This window comes from Oncorhynchus gorbuscha, unplaced genomic scaffold, assembly GCF_021184085.1.
Source record: "Oncorhynchus gorbuscha isolate QuinsamMale2020 ecotype Even-year unplaced genomic scaffold, OgorEven_v1.0 Un_scaffold_953, whole genome shotgun sequence".
In the NCBI taxonomy this organism is placed as follows: Eukaryota; Metazoa; Chordata; class Actinopteri; order Salmoniformes; family Salmonidae; genus Oncorhynchus; species Oncorhynchus gorbuscha.
In genome coordinates, this window is record NW_025745893.1 from 57,501 (window position 1) to 76,517 (window position 19,017).

The window sequence follows — 19,017 nt, forward strand, 5'->3', positions numbered from 1 at the left end:
ACCATTATTTTGGTCTTACTGAGATTTACTGTCAGGGCCCAGGTCTGACATAATTTGTGCAGAAGATCTAGGTGCTGCTGTAGGCCCTCCTTGGTTGGTGACAGAAGCACCAGATCATCAGCAAACAGTAGACATTTGACTTCGGATTCTAGTAGGGTGAGGCCGGGTGCTGCAGACTTTTCTAGTGCCCGCACACTCTCTCTCTCTGTCTCCCTCTCTCTGTCTGACTCTGTCTCTCTCTCTCTCTGTCTGCCTCGGGTGTTTTAGTCGGGGTTCTCTCTGTTCCCTCACCTGTCTCTTCCCTCAGGTGTTTTAGTCAGGGTTCTCCTCTGCTCCCTCACCTGTCTCTTCCCTCGGGTGTTTTAGTCAGGGTTCTCCTCTGTTCCCTCACCTGTCTCTTCCCTCGGGTGTTTTAGTCAGGGTTCTCCTCTGCTCCCTCCCTCACCTGTCTCTTCCCTCAGGTGTTTTAGTCAGGGTTCTCCTCTGTTCCCTCACCTGTCTCTTCCCTCGGGTGTTTTAGTCAGGGTTCTCCTCTGCTCTCTCCCTCACCTGTCTCTTCCCTCAGGTGTTTTAGTCAGGGTTCTCCTCTGCTCCCTCCCTCACCTGTCTCTTCCCTCAGGTGTTTTAGTCAGGGTTCTCCTCTGTTCCCTCACCTGTCTCTTCCCTCGGGTGTTTTAGTCAGGGTTCTCCTCTGCTCCCTCCCTCACCTGTCTCTTCCCTCAGGTGTTTTAGTCAGGGTTCTCCTCTGCTCCCTCCCTCACCTGTCTCTTCCCTCAGGTGTTTTAGTCAGGGTTCTCTTCTGCTCCCTCCCTCACCTGTCTCTTCCCTCAGGTGTTTTAGTCAGGGTTCTCCTCTGCTCCCTCCCTCACCTGTCTCTTCCCTCGGGTGTTTTAGTCAGGGTTCTCTTCTGCTCCCTCCCTCACCTGTCTCTTCCCTCAGGTGTTTTAGTCGGGGTTCTCCTCTGTTCCCTCCCTCACCTGTCTCTTCCCTCAGGTGTTTTAGTCAGGGTTCTCCTCTGCTCTCTCCCTCACCTGTCTCTTCCCTCAGGTGTTTTAGTCGGGGTTCTCTTCTGCTCCCTCCCTCACCTGTCTCTTCCCTCAGGTGTTTTAGTCAGGGTTCTCCTCTGTTCCCTCACCTGTCTCTTCCCTCGGGTGTTTTAGTCAGGGTTCTCCTCTGCTCCCTCCCTCACCTGTCTCTTCCCTCAGGTGTTTTAGTCAGGGTTCTCTTCTGCTCCCTCCTCACCTGTCTCTTCCCTCAGGTGTTTTAGTCAGGGTTCTCCTCTGCTCCCTCCCTCACCTGTCTCTTCCTCGGGTGTTTTAGTCAGGGTTCTTTCTGCTCCTCCCTCACCTGTCTCTTCCTCAGGTGTTTTAGTCGGGGTTCTCCTCTGTTCCCTCCCTCACCTGTCTCTTCCCTCAGGTGTTTTAGTCAGGGTTCTCTTCATGACATTTGATAGACATTGGAACACAATCATTCAAAATCCTCCCTCACCTGTCTCTTCCCTCAGGTGTTTTAGTCGGGGTTCTCTTCTGCTCCCTCCTCACCTGTCTCTTCCCTCAGGTGTTTTAGTCAGGGGTTCCCTCACCCGTCAAGAGGTAAATCTTCCCTCGGGTGTTTTAGTCAGGGTTCTCCTCTGCTCCCTCCCTCACCTGTCTCTTCCCTCAGGTGTTTTAGTCAGGGTTCTCCTCTGCTCCCTCCCTCACCTGTCTCTTCCCTCAGGTGTTTTAGTCAGGGTTCTCCTCTGTTCCCTCACCTGTCTCTTCCTCGGGTGTTTTAGTCAGGGTTCTTTCTGCTCCCTCCCTCACCTGTCTCTTCCCTCAGGTGTTTTAGTCAGGGTTCTCCTCTGCTCCCTCCCTCACCTGTCTCTTCCCTCAGGTGTTTTAGTCAGGGTTCTCTTCTGCTCCCTCCCTCACCTGTCTCTTCCCTCAGGTGTTTTAGTCAGGGTTCTCCTCTGCTCCCTCCCTCACCTGTCTCTTCCCTCGGGTGTTTTAGTCAGGGTTCTCTTCTGCTCCCTCCCTCACCTGTCTCTTCCCTCAGGTGTTTTAGTCGGGGTTCTCCTCTGTTCCCTCCCTCACCTGTCTCTTCCCTCAGGTGTTTTAGTCAGGGTTCTCTTCTGCTCTCTCCCTCACCTGTCTCTTCCCTCAGGTGTTTTAGTCGGGGTTCTCTTCTGCTCCCTCCCTCACCTGTCTCTTCCCTCAGGTGTTTTAGTCAGGGTTCTCCTCTGTTCCCTCACCCGTCTCTTCCCTCGGGTGTTTTAGTCAGGGTTCTCCTCTGATCCCTCACCTGTCTCTTCCCTCGGGTGTTTTAGTCAGGGTTCTCCTCTGATCCCTCACCTGTCTCTTCCCTCAGGTGTTTTAGTAGAATGTATGCACACATGACTGTAAGTCGCTTTGGATAAAAGCGTCTGCTAAATGGCATATATTATTATTATTATTAGTCTGGGTTCTCTCCTCTCTCAGTAGCTCCAGGTTTGTAGACAATAACATCTAGAGTTTTTATTCAACTGAATTGGAACTTAACCTTTTGCGACGAGCAATCCCGTATCCGGGAGCGTAATTATAGCCTCAAGCTCATTACCATAACGCAACGTTAACTATTCATGAAAATCACAAATGAAATGAAATAAATATATTGGCTCACAAGCTTAGCCTTTTGTTAACAACACTGTCATCTCAGATTTTCAAAAAAAGATTTTCAACCATAGCTAAACAAGCATTTGTGTAAGAGTATTGATAGCTAGCATAGCATTAAGCCTAGCATTCAGCAGGCAACATTTTCACAAAAACAAGAAAAGCATTCAAATAAAATCATTTACCTTTGAAGAACTTCAGATGTTTTCAATGAGGAGACTCTCAGTTAGATAGCAAATGTTCCGTTTTTCCAAAAATATTATTTGTGTATTTGAGAAATCGCTCTCCGTTTTGTTCATCAAGTTTGGCTAAGAAAAAAACCTGAAAATTCAGTCATTACAACGCAAACTTTTTTCCAAATTAACTCCATAATATTGACAGAAACATGGCAAACGTTGTTTAGAATCAATCCTCAAGGTGTTTTTCACATATCTATTCGATGATAAGTCACTCCTGGCAGTTTGGTTTCTCCTCTGTTCAAAATGGAAACATGCACGCACCTGGAGATTACGCAATAGTTGACGGAGGACACAGAGCTGACACCTGGTAAATGTAGTCCCTTATGGTCAATTTTCCAATGATATGCCTAGAAATACGTCACAATGCTGCAAACACCTTGGGGAAACGACAGAAAGTGTAGGCTCATTCCTTGCGCATTCACAGCCATATAAGGAGACATTGGAACACAAGCTCATTCAAAATCCGTCTCACTTCCTGCATGAAATTTCATCTTGGTTTCGCCTGTAGCATTAGTTCTGTGACACTCACAGACAATATCGTTGCAGTTTTGGAAACTTCAGTGTTTTCTTTCCAAAGCTGTCAATTATATGCATAGTCGAGCATCTTTTCGTGACAAAATATCTCGTTTAAAACGGGAACGTTTTTCATCCAGAAATGAAATACTGCCCCCAGAGGTTCAAGAGGTTAATATGCAAAGCATATAAAATATAATGTTTTCTCAAAAGAGGAAATCATTTCAAAATATATACAATATATATATAATATATTCCTCAAAAGAGTTGTAAATACGTTCCAAATTATAATATATTTGTACAAAAAGAGACACATGTAGAAGACAGATGCTTTATTTAGAAACATAGAGAGCAAAACAGTTGGCATGTTGTATATTTCATTTAAGGATTTACAGTTCATAGCGAAACACTTAACGTTGTTCCATTTCATTGCAAAAAGCTACAGGACTTCTGTCAGCGCCAGATATTTATTTCCCCGTTTCACTTTGTCAACCTTCCCTTTCGTTCCCCTTTTTTATTATTGCACTTTCAAGGCAAATGATTTGACATTCAAAGTCCTATGGAAATGACATTCTGTCCTTACTATCTCAGAGTGGTTCTCTCTTTGTGATGTCCTCTTTTCAAAACGCCCTGCCAGCTCACCGCGTCTCATTCTGCAAATAAAATGTAACGTTCTCCAACCATTTTTACTCAGAACTCGCTGCGTATGTATAAAACCACCGGTGGTGATTCTCTTTAAACGTAGAACTCAAAATCAAAGCAAATTACACACAGAAGGAAGCAGCACCTTCCTTTTTTGGTTTGACAATCAGAAAGAGAGTTAAAGGAGACCTCTCGTTGAAAAACACACAACAACAACCATAAGAAGATGTGGAAGGAAAACAGTGGGAGTCTGGACACCATAGAAATAGATCACTAGAAAGACAATCCCCATTCAACTATATTGATCATACTCCATGGTTGTGGGGGCTTTAACCATTCTAGTAGTTCTATTTCTATGCTGAGCCAGACTGAACAACAGCCTAAAACCATGTCATCTAACTAACCACATCCTGAACCTCATTCTGCTTTTTCACTTCTCAGGCTTCTCAGGCTCGTTGTAAAGCTCGGTGTACTTGGGTGGGTGGGAACTGAAGCCGAACTTGGATGAGCTGACACTGAACACCACAGGAACCGCTCCGGTAGAGCTCCTCAGCTGAGCCAGCAGGACGGCAGACATCACCGCTCCCAGGAGCTGGAGAACAACACAACGACATGAACTAAAGACAACCACGCGGGGGACTAGTAGAGATATTCAACTGACAGTGTGATGTGTAAGGTGTGAAATGCCGGGGGACTAGTAGAGATATTCAACTGACAGTGTGATGTGTAAGGTGAGAAATGCCGGGGGACTAGTAGAGATATTCAACTGACAGTGTGATGTGTAAGGTGTGAAATGCCTGGGGGACTAGTAGAGATATTCAACTGACAGTGTGATGTGTAAGGTGTGAAATGCCGGGGGACTAGTAGAGATATTCAACTGACAGTGTGATGTGTAAGGTGTGAAATGCCGGGGGACTAGTAGAGATATTCAACTGACAGTGTGATGTGTAAGGTGAGAAATGCCGGGGGACTAGTAGAGATATTCAACTGACAGTGTGATGTGTAAGGTGTGAAATGCCGGGGGACTAGTAGAGATATTCAACTGACAGTGTGATGTGTAAGGTGTGAAATGCCGGGGGACTAGTAGAGATATTCAACTGACAGTGTGATGTGTAAGGTGAGAAATGCCTGGGGGACTAGTAGAGATATTCAACTGACAGTGTGATGTGTAAGGTGTGAAATGCCGGGGGACTAGTAGAGATATTCAACTGACAGTGTGATGTGTAAGTGTGAAATGCCGGGGGACTAGTAGAGATATTCAACTGGCAGTGTGATGTGTAAGGTGAGAAATGCCGGGGGACTAGTAGAGATATTCAACTGACAGTGTGATGTGTAAGGTGTGAAATGCCGGGGGACTAGTAGAGATATTCAACTGACAGTGTGATGTGTAAGGTGTGAAATGCCGGGGGACTAGTAGAGATATTCAACTGACAGTGTGATGTGTAAGGTGTGAAATGCCGGGGACTAGTAGAGATATTCAACTGACAGTGTGATGTGTAAGGTGTGAAATGCCGGGGGACTAGTAGAGATATTCAACTGGCAGTGTGATGTGTAAGGTGAGAAATGCCGGGGGACTAGTAGAGATATTCAACTGGCAGTGTGATGTGTAAGGTGAGAAATGCCGGGGGACTAGTAGAGATATTCAACTGACAGTGTGATGTGTAAGGTGAGAAATGCCGGGGGACTAGTAGAGATATTCAACTGGCAGTGTGATGTGTAAGGTGAGAAATGTGCGTGGTAAAGAATGCACGCTCACAGCCAGAGCAGCGAATCCGAAGGAAACGCCCAACAGGATGTCCAGAGCTTTAGCCAGGTAGCCCTCGAGGATGGGGAAGCAGGTCTGCGGAACAGAGGTCCGTTAATACTCATTGGACCACAGATCACAACTCAGTCATGTGGTACTAGCGATGCCAAGGTCACGGGTTCAATTCCCGCAGGGATCACGGAAAAACTCAAAATGTGCAGACTGAAAAAGAGTGTCTGTGTAATTAACGTGACTCAGATCATGGCTCATCAGAAGAGCTTCATTCTCCACAGTGTGCTGCTCTCTGATCAGTGACAAAAGCAACCGGTTCTGTCTAGGAATGTAGACGGTTGATCTACAGATAACAGAAAAGGGAAGCTGGTCCAACCTGTTTGTAGATCAGCTTCTGGTGTCCAGTCATCCTGAACTCTGAAAAGAACAACAACTGAAAAACAGAAGAAGAAGAAAAACTGACACGACGTATTTATGTCTCTAACAGACATAACCCTTAATGAATGTCTCTAACAGACGTAACCCTTAATGAATGTCTCTAACAGACATAACCCTTATGAATGTCTCTAACAGACATAACCCTTAATGAATGTCTCTAACAGACGTAACCCTTAATGAATGTCTCTAACAGACATAACCCTTAATGAATGTCTCTAACAGACATAACCTGAAGGGTTAAAAGGTGTCTCATGGTAGACCAGGATGTAAACCTATGATAAGAACTGAGAAGAAGAAGGAGGAGACTATTGACTATAAAGCTACATCATCAGTCCTGTCATGTAGAGTTGATCTGAACTCACCCGGTATGGAATGTTCAGGCATGTACCCTCCATCTGATCTTCCTCCCCCTGACAGAGACAGGAGTCAGGGACGTTGTTGCCCCAGTCTGTGTAACTGAACAGCCCACAGCACTTCAACTGTTAAAAAAACACACACACACAGTCAGTCAGCGTATCGGACAACAGGACATGTTGAGAACAGTAAACTAGTTGAACCACGAGGTCAACCTCAACACAAAGGACATGTTGAGAACAGTAAACTAGTTGAACCATGAGGTCAACCTCAACACAAAGGACATGTTGAGAACAGTAAACTAGTTGAACCAGGAGGTCAACCTCAACACAAAGGACATGTTGAGAACAGTAAACTAGTTGAACCACGAGGTCAACCTCTTCCTCATTACTGCTGGTTAGAGTCAACAAAACAAGGGTTATGCCCAGCAGTGTCTGGACCTATTTGGAAGGAACACTTCATTTTGGGGGTTTGGGAAGACAGTAGACTCATTGGTCAAGGGTAGGGATCAAGTGAACACTACATTGTGTTGTTACAGGAAGTTAACATTACCGAGGTACATGTTGTAAACTAGAATGTAACTTCTCAAAACTATAAAGTATATAATGAATGATATTATTGTAAATCTTAGTGAAATATTTCCGGCTGATGATTCATGGAAAAGACAGAATAGATCCCAAACAGGATCCTTTGATATAATGTTTGTTATGGACACATCAAGTATATTGTGGTGAAATGATTGATGGAAATGTCTCTGTACATTCAGCTGAATCCTCTCAGTGAACTGTCTAACATCAGGGGAGGCTTCGTTCAGAGGCAGGCCCTCACGGAACTTCTCCTCCACGATCTGCATCATCTGCAAAACAAACAACAACCGCTGGTGTCAACAATGGCCTTGACAGAACACACACACACACACACACACCACACACACACACACACACACACACTGGCACAGTCCACACACACACACACACCACTGGCTGTAGTCACACACACACACACACACACACACACACACACGCTGTAGTCCTGTCTACTAGTATAACACATCAGTACCACTGGCTGTAGTCCTGTCTACCAGTATAACACATCAGTATTACAGTACCACTGGCTGTAGTCCTGTCTACTAGTATAACACATCAGTATTACAGTACCACTGGCTGTAGTCCTGTCTACCAGTATAACACATCAGTACCACTGGCTGTAGTCCTGTCTACCAGTATAACACATCAGTACCACTGGCTGTAGTCCTGTCTACTAGTATAACACATCAGTACCACTGGCTGTAGTCCTGTCTACTAGTATAACACATCAGTATTACAGTACCACTGGCTGTAGTCCTGTCTACCAGTATAACACATCAGTAGTCCTGTCTACCAGTATAACACATCAGTACCACTGGCTGTAGTCCTGTCTACTAGTATAACACATCATATTACAGTACCACTGGCTGTAGTCCTGTCTACCAGTATAACACATCAGTACCACTGGCTGTAGTCCTGTCTACCAGTATAACACATCAGTACCACTGGCTGTAGTCCTGTCTACCAGTATAACACATCAGTACCACTGGCTGTAGTCCTGTCTACTAGTATAACACATCAGTATTACAGTACCACTGGCTGTAGTCCTGTCTACTAGTATAACACATCAGTATTACAGTACCACTGGCTGTAGTCCTGTCTACCAGTATAACACATCAGTACCACTGGCTGTAGTCCTGTCTACCAGTATAACACATCAGTACCACTGGCTGTAGTCCTGTCTACTAGTATAACACATCAGTACCACTGGCTGTAGTCCTGTCTACTAGTATAACACATCAGTATTACAGTACCACTGGCTGTAGTCCTGTCTACCAGTATAACACATCAGTACCACTGGCTGTAGTCCTGTCTACCAGTATAACACATCAGTACCACTGGCTGTAGTCCTGTCTACTAGTATAACACATCAGTATTACAGTACCACTGGCTGTAGTCCTGTCTACTAGTATAACACATCAGTACCACTGGCTGTAGTCCTGTCTACTAGTATAACACATCAGTATTACAGTACCACTGGCTGTAGTCCTGTCTACCAGTATAACACATCAGTACCACTGGCTGTAGTCCTGTCTACCAGTATAACACATCAGTACCACTGGCTGTAGTCCTGTCTACCAGTATAACACATCAGTACCACTGGCTGTAGTCCTGTCTACTAGTATAACACATCAGTACCACTGGCTGTAGTCCTGTCTACCAGTATAACACATCAGTACCACTGGCTGTAGTCCTGTCTACTAGTATAACACATCAGTACCACTGGCTGTAGTCTGGCTGTGTCTACCAGTATAACACATCAGTACCACTGGCTGTAGTCCTGTCTACTAGTATAACACATCAGTACCACTGGCTGTAGTCCTGTCTACCAGTATAACACATCAGTACCAGTCCTGTCTCAGTATACCACTGGCTGTAGTCCTGTCTACCAGTATAACACATCAGTACCACTGGCTGTAGTCCTGTCTACCAGTATAACACATCAGTATTACAGTACCACTGGCTGTAGTCCTGTCTACTAGTATAACACATCAGTACCACTGGCTGTAGTCCTGTCTACTAGTATAACACACATTACAGTCAGTCTATTATCAGTACCACTGGCTGTAGTCCTGTCTCTACCAGTATAACACATCAGTACCACTGGCTGTAGTCCTGTCTACCAGTATAACACATCAGTACCACTGGCTGTAGTCCTGTCTACCAGTATAACACATCAGTACCACTGGCTGTAGTCCTGTCTACCAGTATAACACATCAGTACCACTGGCTGTAGTCCTGTCTACCAGTATAACACATCAGTACCACTGGCTGTAGTCCTGTCTACTAGTATAACACATCAGTACCACTGGCTGTAGTCCTGTCTACCAGTATAATACATCAGTATTACAGTACCACTGGCTGTAGTCCTGTCTACCAGTAGAACACATCAGTATTACAGTACCACTGGCTGTAGTCCTGTCTACTAGTATAACACATCAGTACCACTGGCTGTAGTCCTGTCTACCAGTATAACACATCAGTATTACAGTACCACTGGCTGTAGTCCTGTCTACTAGTATAACACATCAGTATTACAGTACCACTGGCTGTAGTCCTGTCTACCAGTATAACACATCAGTATTACAGTACCACTGGCTGTAGTCCTGTCTACTGGCAGTCTAGTATAACACATCAGTACCACTGGCTGTAGTCCTGTCTACCAGTATAACACATCAGTACCACTGGCTGTAGTCCTGTCTACCAGTATAACACATCAGTACCACTGGCTGTAGTCCTGTCTACCAGTATAACACATCAGTATTACAGTACCACTGGCTGTAGTCCTGTCTACTAGTATAACACATCAGTACCACTGGCTGTAGTCCTGTCTACTAGTATAACACATCAGTACCACTGGCTGTAGTCCTGTCTACTAGTATAACACATCAGTATTACAGTACCACTGGCTGTAGTCCTGTCTACTAGTATAACACATCAGTACCACTGGCTGTAGTCCTGTCTACCAGTATAACACATCAGTATTACAGTACCACTGGCTGTAGTCCTGTCTACCAGTATAACACATCAGTACCACTGGCTGTAGTCCTGTCTACCAGTATAACACATCAGTACCACTGGCTGTAGTCCTGTCTACCAGTATAACACATCAGTACCACTGGCTGTAGTCCTGTCTACCAGTATAACACATCAGTATTACAGTACCACTGGCTGTAGTCCTGTCTACCAGTATAACACATCAGTATTACAGTACATCAGTATTACAGTACCACTGGCTGTAGTCCTGTCTACCAGTATAACACATCAGTACCACTGGCTGTAGTCCTGTCTACTAGTATAACACATCAGTACCACTGGCTGTAGTCCTGTCTACTAGTATAACACATCAATACCACTGGCTGTAGTCCTGTCTACCAGTATAACACATCAGTACCACTGGCTGTAGTCCTGTCTACTAGTATAACACATCAGTACCACTGGCTGTAGTCCTGTCTACTAGTATAACACATCAGTACCACTGGCTGTAGTCCTGTCTACCAGTATAACACATCAGTACCACTGGCTGTAGTCCTGTCTACCAGTATAACACATCAGTACCACTGGCTGTAGTCCTGTCTACCAGTATAACACATCAGTATTACAGTACCACTGGCTGTAGTCCTGTCTACCAGTATAACACATCAGTACCACTGGCTGTAGTCCTGTCTACCAGTATAACACATCAGTACCACTGGCTGTAGTCCTGTCTACCAGTATAACACATCAGTACCACTGGCTGTAGTCCTGTCTACCAGTATAACACATCATCAGTACCACTGGCTGTAGTCCTGTCTACCAGTATAACACATCAGTACCACTGGCTGTAGTCCTGTCTACCAGTATAACACATCAGTACCACTGGCTGTAGTCCTGTCTACCAGTATACACACATCAGTACCACTGGCTGTAGTCCTGTCTACCAGTATAACACATCAGTACCACTGGCTGTAGTCCTGTCTACCAGTATAACACATCAGTACCACTGGCACAGTATAACACATCAGTACCACTGGCTGTAGTCCTGTCTACCAGTATAACACATCAGTACCACTGGCTGTAGTCCTGTCTACCAGTATAACACATCAGTACCACTGGCTGTAGTCCTGTCTACCAGTATAACACATCAGTATTACAGTACCACTGGCTGTAGTCCTGTCTACCAGTATAACACATCAGTATTACAGTACCACTGGCTGTAGTCCTGTCTACCAGTATAACACATCAGTACCACTGGCTGTAGTCCTGTCTACCAGTATAACACATCAGTATTACAGTACCACTGGCTGTAGTCCTGTCTACCAGTATAACACATCAGTATTACAGTACCACTGGCTGTAGTCCTGTCTACCAGTATAACACATCAGTACCACTGGCTGTAGTCCTGTCTACCAGTATAACACATCAGTATTACAGTACCACTGGCTGTAGTCCTGTCTACCAGTATAACACATCAGTACCACTGGCTGTAGTCCTGTCTACTAGTATAACACATCAGTATTACAGTACCACTGGCTGTAGTCCTGTCTACCAGTATAACACATCAGTACCACTGGCTGTAGTCCTGTCTACCAGTATAACACATCAGTACCACTGGCTGTAGTCCTGTCTACCAGTATAACACATCAGTACCACTGGCTGTAGTCCTGTCTACCAAACACATCAGTACCACTGGCTAGTCCTGTCTACCAGTAACACATCAGTACCACTGGCTGTAGTCCTGTCTACTAGTATAACACATCAGTACCACTGGCTGTAGTCCTGTCTACCAGTATAACACATCAGTACCACTGGCTGTAGTCCTGTCTACTAGTATAACACATCAGTACCACTGGCTGTAGTCCTGTCTACCAGTATAACACATCAGTACCACTGGCTGTAGTCCTGTCTACCAGTATAACACATCAGTATTCAGTACCACTGGCTGTAGTCCTGTCTACCAGTATAACACATCAGTACCACTGGCTGTAGTCCTGTCTACCAGTATAACACATCAGTACCACTGGCTGTAGTCCTGTCTACCAGTATAACACATCAGTACCACTGGCTGTAGTCCTGTCTACCAGTATAACACATCAGTATTACAGTACCACTGGCTGTAGTCCTGTCTACTAGTATAACACATCAGTATTACAGTACCACTGGCTGTAGTCCTGTCTACTAGTATAACACATCACTGGCTGTAGTCCTGTCTACCACAAGTACTTACAGTACCACTGGCTGTAGTCCTGTCTACCAGTATAACACATCAGTATTACAGTACCACTGGCTGTAGTCCTGTCTACCAGTATAACACATCAGTACCACTGGCTGTAGTCCTGTCTACTAGTATAACACATCAGTATTACAGTACCACTGGCTGTAGTCCTGTCTACCAGTATAACACATCAGTATTACAGTACCACTGGCTGTAGTCCTGTCTACCAGTATAACACATCAGTACCACTGGCTGTAGTCCTGTCTACCAGTATAACACATCAGTACCACTGGCTGTAGTCCTGTCTACCAGTATAACACATCAGTACCACTGGCTGTAGTCCTGTCTACCAGTATAACACATCAGTATTACAGTACCACTGGCTGTAGTCCTGTCTACCAGTATAACACATCAGTATTACAGTACCACTGGCTGTAGTCCTGTCTACCAGTATAACACATCAGTACCACTGGCTGTAGTCCTGTCTACCAGTATAACACATCAGTACAGTACCACTGGCTGTAGTCCTGTCTACTAGTATAACACATCAGTACCACTGGCTGTAGTCCTGTCTACCAGTATAACACATCAGTACCACTGGCTGTAGTCCTGTCTACTAGTATAACACATCAGTACCACTGGCTGTAGTCCTGTCTACCAGTATAACACATCAGTACCACTGGCTGTAGTCCTGTCTACCAGTATAACACATCAGTACCACTGGCTGTAGTCCTGTCTACCAGTATAACACATCAGTACCACTGGCTGTAGTCCTGTCTACTAGTATAACACATCAGTACCACTGGCTGTAGTCCTGTCTACCAGTATAACACATCAGTATCAGTACCACTGGCTGTAGTCCTGTCTACCAGTATAACACATCAGTACCACTGGCTGTAGTCCTGTACCACTCTACCAGTATAACACATCAGTAGTATATCAGTACCACTGGCTGTAGTCCTGTCTACCAGTATAACACATCAGTATTACAGTACCACTGGCTGTAGTCCTGTCTACCAGTATAACACATCAGTACCACTGGCTGTAGTCCTGTCTACCAGTATAACACATCAGTACCACTGGCTGTAGTCCTGTCTACCAGTATAACACATCAGTACCACTGGCTGTAGTCCTGTCTACCAGTATAACACATCAGTACCACTGGCTGTAGTCCTGTCTACCAGTATAACACATCAGTACCACTGGCTGTAGTCCTGTCTACCAGTATAACACATCAGTACCACTGGCTGTAGTCCTGTCTACCAGTATAACACATCAGTATTACAGTACCACTGGCTGTAGTCCTGTCTACCAGTATAACACATCAGTATTACAGTACCACTGGCTGTAGTCCTGTCTACCAGTATAACACATCAGTACCACTGGCTGTAGTCCTGTCTACCAGTATATAACACATCAGTATTACAGTACCACTGGCTGTAGTCCTGTCTACCAGTATAACACATCAGTATTACAGTACCACTGGCTGTAGTCCTGTCTACCAGTATAACACATCAGTACCACTGGCTGTAGTCCTGTCTACCAGTATAACACTTCAGTATTACAGTACCACTGGCTGTAGTCCTGTCTACCAGTATAACACATCAGTACCACTGGCTGTAGTCCTGTCTACTAGTATAACACATCAGTATAACCACTGTATCAGTATAACACATCAGTACCACTGGCTGTAGTCCTGTCTACCAGTATAACACATCAGTACCACTGGCTGTAGTCCTGTCTACCAGTATAACACATCAGTACCACTGGCTGTAGTCCTAGTCCTACCAGTATAACACATCACATTACAGTACCACTGGCTGTAGTCCTGTCTACCAGTATAACACATCAGTACCACTGGCTGTAGTCCTGTCTACCAGTATAACACATCAGTACCACTGGCTGTAGTCCTGTCTACCAGTATAACACATCAGTATTACAGTACCACTGGCTGTAGTCCTGTCTACCAGTATAACACATCAGTACCACTGGCTGTAGTCCTGTCTACCAGTATAACACATCAGTACCACTGGCTGTAGTCCTGTCTACCAGTATAACACATCAGTACCACTGGCTGTAGTCCTGTCTACCAGTATAACACATCAGTACCACTGGCTGTAGTCCTGTCTACCAGTATAACACATCAGTACCACTGGCTGTAGTCCTGTCTACTAGTATAACACATCAGTACCACTGGCTGTAGTCCTGTCTACCAGTATAACACATCAGTATTACAGTACCACTGGCTGTAGTCCTGTCTACTAGTATAACACATCAGTACCACTGGCTGTAGTCCTGTCTACCAGTATAACACATCAGTACCACTGGCTGTAGTCCTGTCTACTAGTATAACACATCAGTACCACTGGCTGTAGTCCTGTCTACTAGTATAACACATCAGTACCACTGGCTGTAGTCCTGTCTACCAGTATAACACATCAGTATTACAGTACCACTGGCTGTAGTCCTGTCTACTAGTATAACACATCAGTACCACTGGCTGTAGTCCTGTCTACCAGTATAACACATCAGTATTACAGTACCACTGGCTGTAGTCCTGTCTACCAGTATAACACATCAGTACCACTGGCTGTAGTCCTGTCTACCAGTATAACACATCAGTACCACTGGCTGTAGTCCTGTCTACCAGTATAACACATCAGTACCACTGGCTGTAGTCCTGTCTACCAGTATAACACATCAGTACCACTGGCTGTAGTCCTGTCTACCAGTATAACACATCAGTATTACAGTACCACTGGCTGTAGTCCTGTCTACCAGTATAACACATCAGTATTACAGTACCACTGGCTGTAGTCCTGTCTACCAGTATAACACATCAGTATTACAGTACCACTGGCTGTAGTCCTGTCTACCAGTATAACACATCAGTATTACAGTACCACTGGCTGTAGTCCTGTCTACCAGTATAACACATCAGTACCACTGGCTGTAGTCCTGTCTACCAGTATAATCACATCAGTATATACAGTACCACTGGCTGTAGTCCTGTCTACTAGTATAACACATCAGTATTACAGTACCACTGGCTGTAGTCCTGTCTACCAGTATAACACATCAGTACCACTGGCTGTAGTCCTGTGGCTAGTCCTGTCCAGTATAACACATCAGTACCACTGGCTGTAGTCCTGTCTACCAGTATAACACATCAGTACCACTGGCTGTAGTCCTGTCTACCAGTATAACATCATCAGTACCACTGGCTGTAGTCCTGTAGTATAACCTCAGTCTAGTCCTGTCCAGTATAACACATCAGTATTACAGTACCACTGGCTGTAGTCCTGTCTACCAGTATAACACATGGCAGTACCAGTATAACACTGGCTGTAGTCCTGTCTACCAGTATAACACATCAGTACCACTGGCTGTAGTCCTGTCTACCAGTATAACACATCAGTACCACTGGCTGTAGTCCTGTCTACCAGTATAACACATCAGTACCACTGGCTGTAGTCCTGTCTACCAGTATAACACATCAGTACCACTGGCTGTAGTCCTGTCTACTAGTATAACACATCAGTACCACTGGCTGTAGTCCTGTCTACCAGTATAACACATCAGTATTACAGTACCACTGGCTGTAGTCCTGTCTACTAGTATAACACATCAGTACCACTGGCTGTAGTCCTGTCTACCAGTATAACACATCAGTATTACAGTACCACTGGCTGTAGTCCTGTCTACCAGTATAACACATCAGTATTACAGTACCACTGGCTGTAGTCCTGTCTACTAGTATAACATATCAGTATTACAGGACAGACATTATTATTAACCAACAATACCTCAGGACGGTACATGGCTGTGGGCACCGCCAGACGCAGGAGGCCGAAGCAGCAAATAAAACAGGCCACCAGAAACTAGAGACAGAAAGTGAAAGAGAGAGAGACTTAAACAATTTTCCGTCCAATAAAGTTACTGTGTGACTCAGTGAATCGTTGAACAAAAGAGGTTATGAAACGGTAAGTGTCTTTCCTAACCCAATGTCGTAATACGATATAAAACAGGATATCAGGGTGGTTTCCCAGACACAGACAGAGCCTAGTTCTGGCCTAAAAAGCAAGCTCAAGTAGGTATCTTCATTGAAAACCAGTTTTTAGTCCAGAACTGGGGTTAATCTGTGTCTGGGAAACCGTGACATATTGTATATTGTTCTGTGTCTATAGTCGTAGATGTCTGTTTGAATGTGAACGCAGCTCGTCGCAGTAGACCCTCTCACCACGATCAGGGGAATTCTCTTCTCTCTGTGTGCTCCGTGCGCCCCGAGCAGAGACATGGCCATGGTGATGCCTCCTACCAGATACATCACCAGAAACCCTTTGGTCTGGTTCTCAAACTGAAAAACAATACAACATCCATCGTGTGTCTCAGCGTACCATTATGACATCATAATAGCAATGCCTACGTTCCTAATAGGGAAAAATCACATCTTTTATTATTGCACGGTAGACCTATAATTCTTGTATAGGACAGTACTTTAGGAACATTTACTTTGACCACGAGAGTTCACTTTGTGTATATATAGCTAACCAATAAGGAAGTACAGTTATAGTCTACTACATAAACTGTTGACACATGAACCTGTTTTTCAGATGCTGAAGCGTTTAATGCTTATGAGTAACTGTTTGTTTCCACTTTTGTTTTTTCAAAGTAGAGAAATTAAATAATCAAAATGAATTATCTTTGGTAAGAATTCATTCAATATCCATATATATATCTATTCGTAAAATTCAGTTTGAATGTAATTTGAACTGAGCCCATTTAGCTCTTGTCTAGGGTGTTACGTGTGCGGCTTTAAACTTCTTCAAAGCTCAAACCGCATGTAACGCCACGGACCAGAGCTAGATCCCATTTTACCTCTGAAGTGCTGTCATTGTAGGCGAACTGACCCAGAAGTCCCAGGCCGATAATCACACCTCCAACGATCTAAAGACAAACATCCCATTCACTATCATAACATAATGTAATAAAACACGTCTTTAAAGCCATATTTAACGGATGTGAAGTTGGATTATACAACTTTATACAACATGGAGAGACACGTAGGAAAGTGGATAGAAACCATATAATTTCACACAGACAGGCTACAAACATTTTGAAACTAACTTTTATGGGCAGAAGTGTTTGGTGAAGAAGATACACGAACTTGTTGTTTTGCTGCGCAGTTGATTTACAATCGAAAGTAACCTTAAAGTATCGCCTACTGAGTTAATCACGTGTTCCTACTTGTATTTACAAATAAAGAGTTGCTAACTTACCGCAAACAGCAGGTTGAAGAAGACAAAAAGCCGTTGGAAAGAGCTATTAAGTTTAGCCATTGTCGTGTTTATCAGGTCCACACTTCAGCTCTCAGAAAACTAACTCTACCTGTCCGTGCTGTTCGTGAGTGTGTCCGTTTTCCGGGTAGCCGATGTGGTCGGCAGTACTGAGTTAGTTCCTGTAAATTACACTGTAACCAACGATGTATATAAACCCTGGATTGCTGATGGTATTTATTGCCATTATAAGCCTTTGAAGCCAACGGTCGGCCATATTGGAACTCCCCGGTGCGGCCCAGTCCTCCACACGAATGAATGGAGATCTACAGTATTTATAAATAAAGGACAAATTTACATGTATTTAATACTTTTTGTTGTTGTAGTTGGGACAGTATCATTAGTCATCAAAAATATATACTTTAAGGGAAAGTTTTTATTTTGTTTCTCCATTTTTTGTTTGTATAAATAGCTCACATGATTTAATTTGAACGTATGCATTAAGGTGTCTGTAATGGAATAAATGCTTTTCTAAAGATTCCAAAATACAATTACAACTGTGGGGGAATGTCAAGATGGAGGTTCCATGGCTTAAACACACACCCCCTTAAAATCATCTAGTGTATATATATAAGTCACCTACCGTAAACTTTTTTTCTGTATATATATAAAAAAAGTACATTTCCAAATTACAACACAATAACAACAAAAACATAGGACATCACTACACGTAAGCACAGACAGAAGGAGTAAACCCAGACATGTCACAGGGCCTATAAAGCTGAAGCATCCGTTTAGATTTTGAACGTTTTCTCACCACCAAATTGTAGTTCAGTCGTGGGTAATGAGTGGGAGAGGATGGAACTACGTGAAACTGGGCAGACGTGTGCAAATTTTCTCATCGATTAAACATTTGACCTCAATATATTATTCTGTTCCCTAAACTACAATATGTTACAAACACAGTGACGTAAGTTTTAAAGACTTGACTCTTCTCCAAATATTTAAATGGAATTGTTTAGAAAGAGTGCAAGGTCGAATTGAATTTGTGCACAAGCGCACTTCACAGAGTAGGCGTTCCCGTAATGGAAATATGCAAATACACGCTACAACGCGCCAATAGGATCTCGCTAGCTCTTGCTTGGCTTTAACAACCTTGCTTGTTCTGCCCACTCTTCTTTATTTGCTCCCACTATAAACGGCACAGATGAACTATCTTGGGTTAGTTATATTTCGCTGTATCTAGGCCTGTCCTGCATCATCTAAAGTATTTTTCCAGTGTTTACAAACTTGCCTACCGACATTTCACTGCATGGATATAGCAGAACGAATATGAAAATATAGTTTTTTTACAGAGATACATTACACCAACTCTAGACTCAAATCAAATG

At 44.0% G+C, this 19,017-nt stretch overlaps 1 protein-coding gene across 1 annotated transcript; it reads right to left on the bottom strand.

Annotated features, from left to right (window-relative positions):
* Positions 1 to 3,696: 3,696 nt before the first annotated feature.
* Positions 3,697 to 17,803, bottom strand: LOC124020852 (tetraspanin-8-like). Its single transcript, XM_046336144.1, has 9 exons — positions 17,630 to 17,803; positions 17,229 to 17,297; positions 16,591 to 16,707; positions 16,157 to 16,231; positions 7,330 to 7,425; positions 6,578 to 6,694; positions 6,154 to 6,210; positions 5,778 to 5,861; positions 3,697 to 4,613 (listed from the first exon to the last, which is right to left on the bottom strand). The coding sequence occupies exons 1-9, from the start codon at positions 17,687 to 17,689 to the stop codon at positions 4,452 to 4,454; spliced, it is 837 nt and encodes a 278-aa protein (XP_046192100.1). The 5' UTR covers positions 17,690 to 17,803; the 3' UTR covers positions 3,697 to 4,451.
* Positions 17,804 to 19,017: the final 1,214 nt, after the last annotated feature.

What these genes read in the sequence shown, in the direction of transcription:
- LOC124020852 (XM_046336144.1), bottom strand. Translation starts at nt 17,689, where the DNA reads ATGGCTAAACTTAATAGCTCTTTCCAACGGCTTTTTGTCTTCTTCAAC. An exon ending in CTGAGAGGATTCAGCTGAAT is followed by an intron (nt 6,695 to 7,329) that starts GTACAGAGACAT and finishes TTTTTTTAACAG; the next exon opens with TTGAAGTGCTGTGGGCTGTT. An exon ending in TCGGATTCGCTGCTCTGGCT is followed by an intron (nt 4,614 to 5,777) that starts GTGAGCGTGCAT and finishes GTTGTTCTCCAG; the next exon opens with CTCCTGGGAGCGGTGATGTC.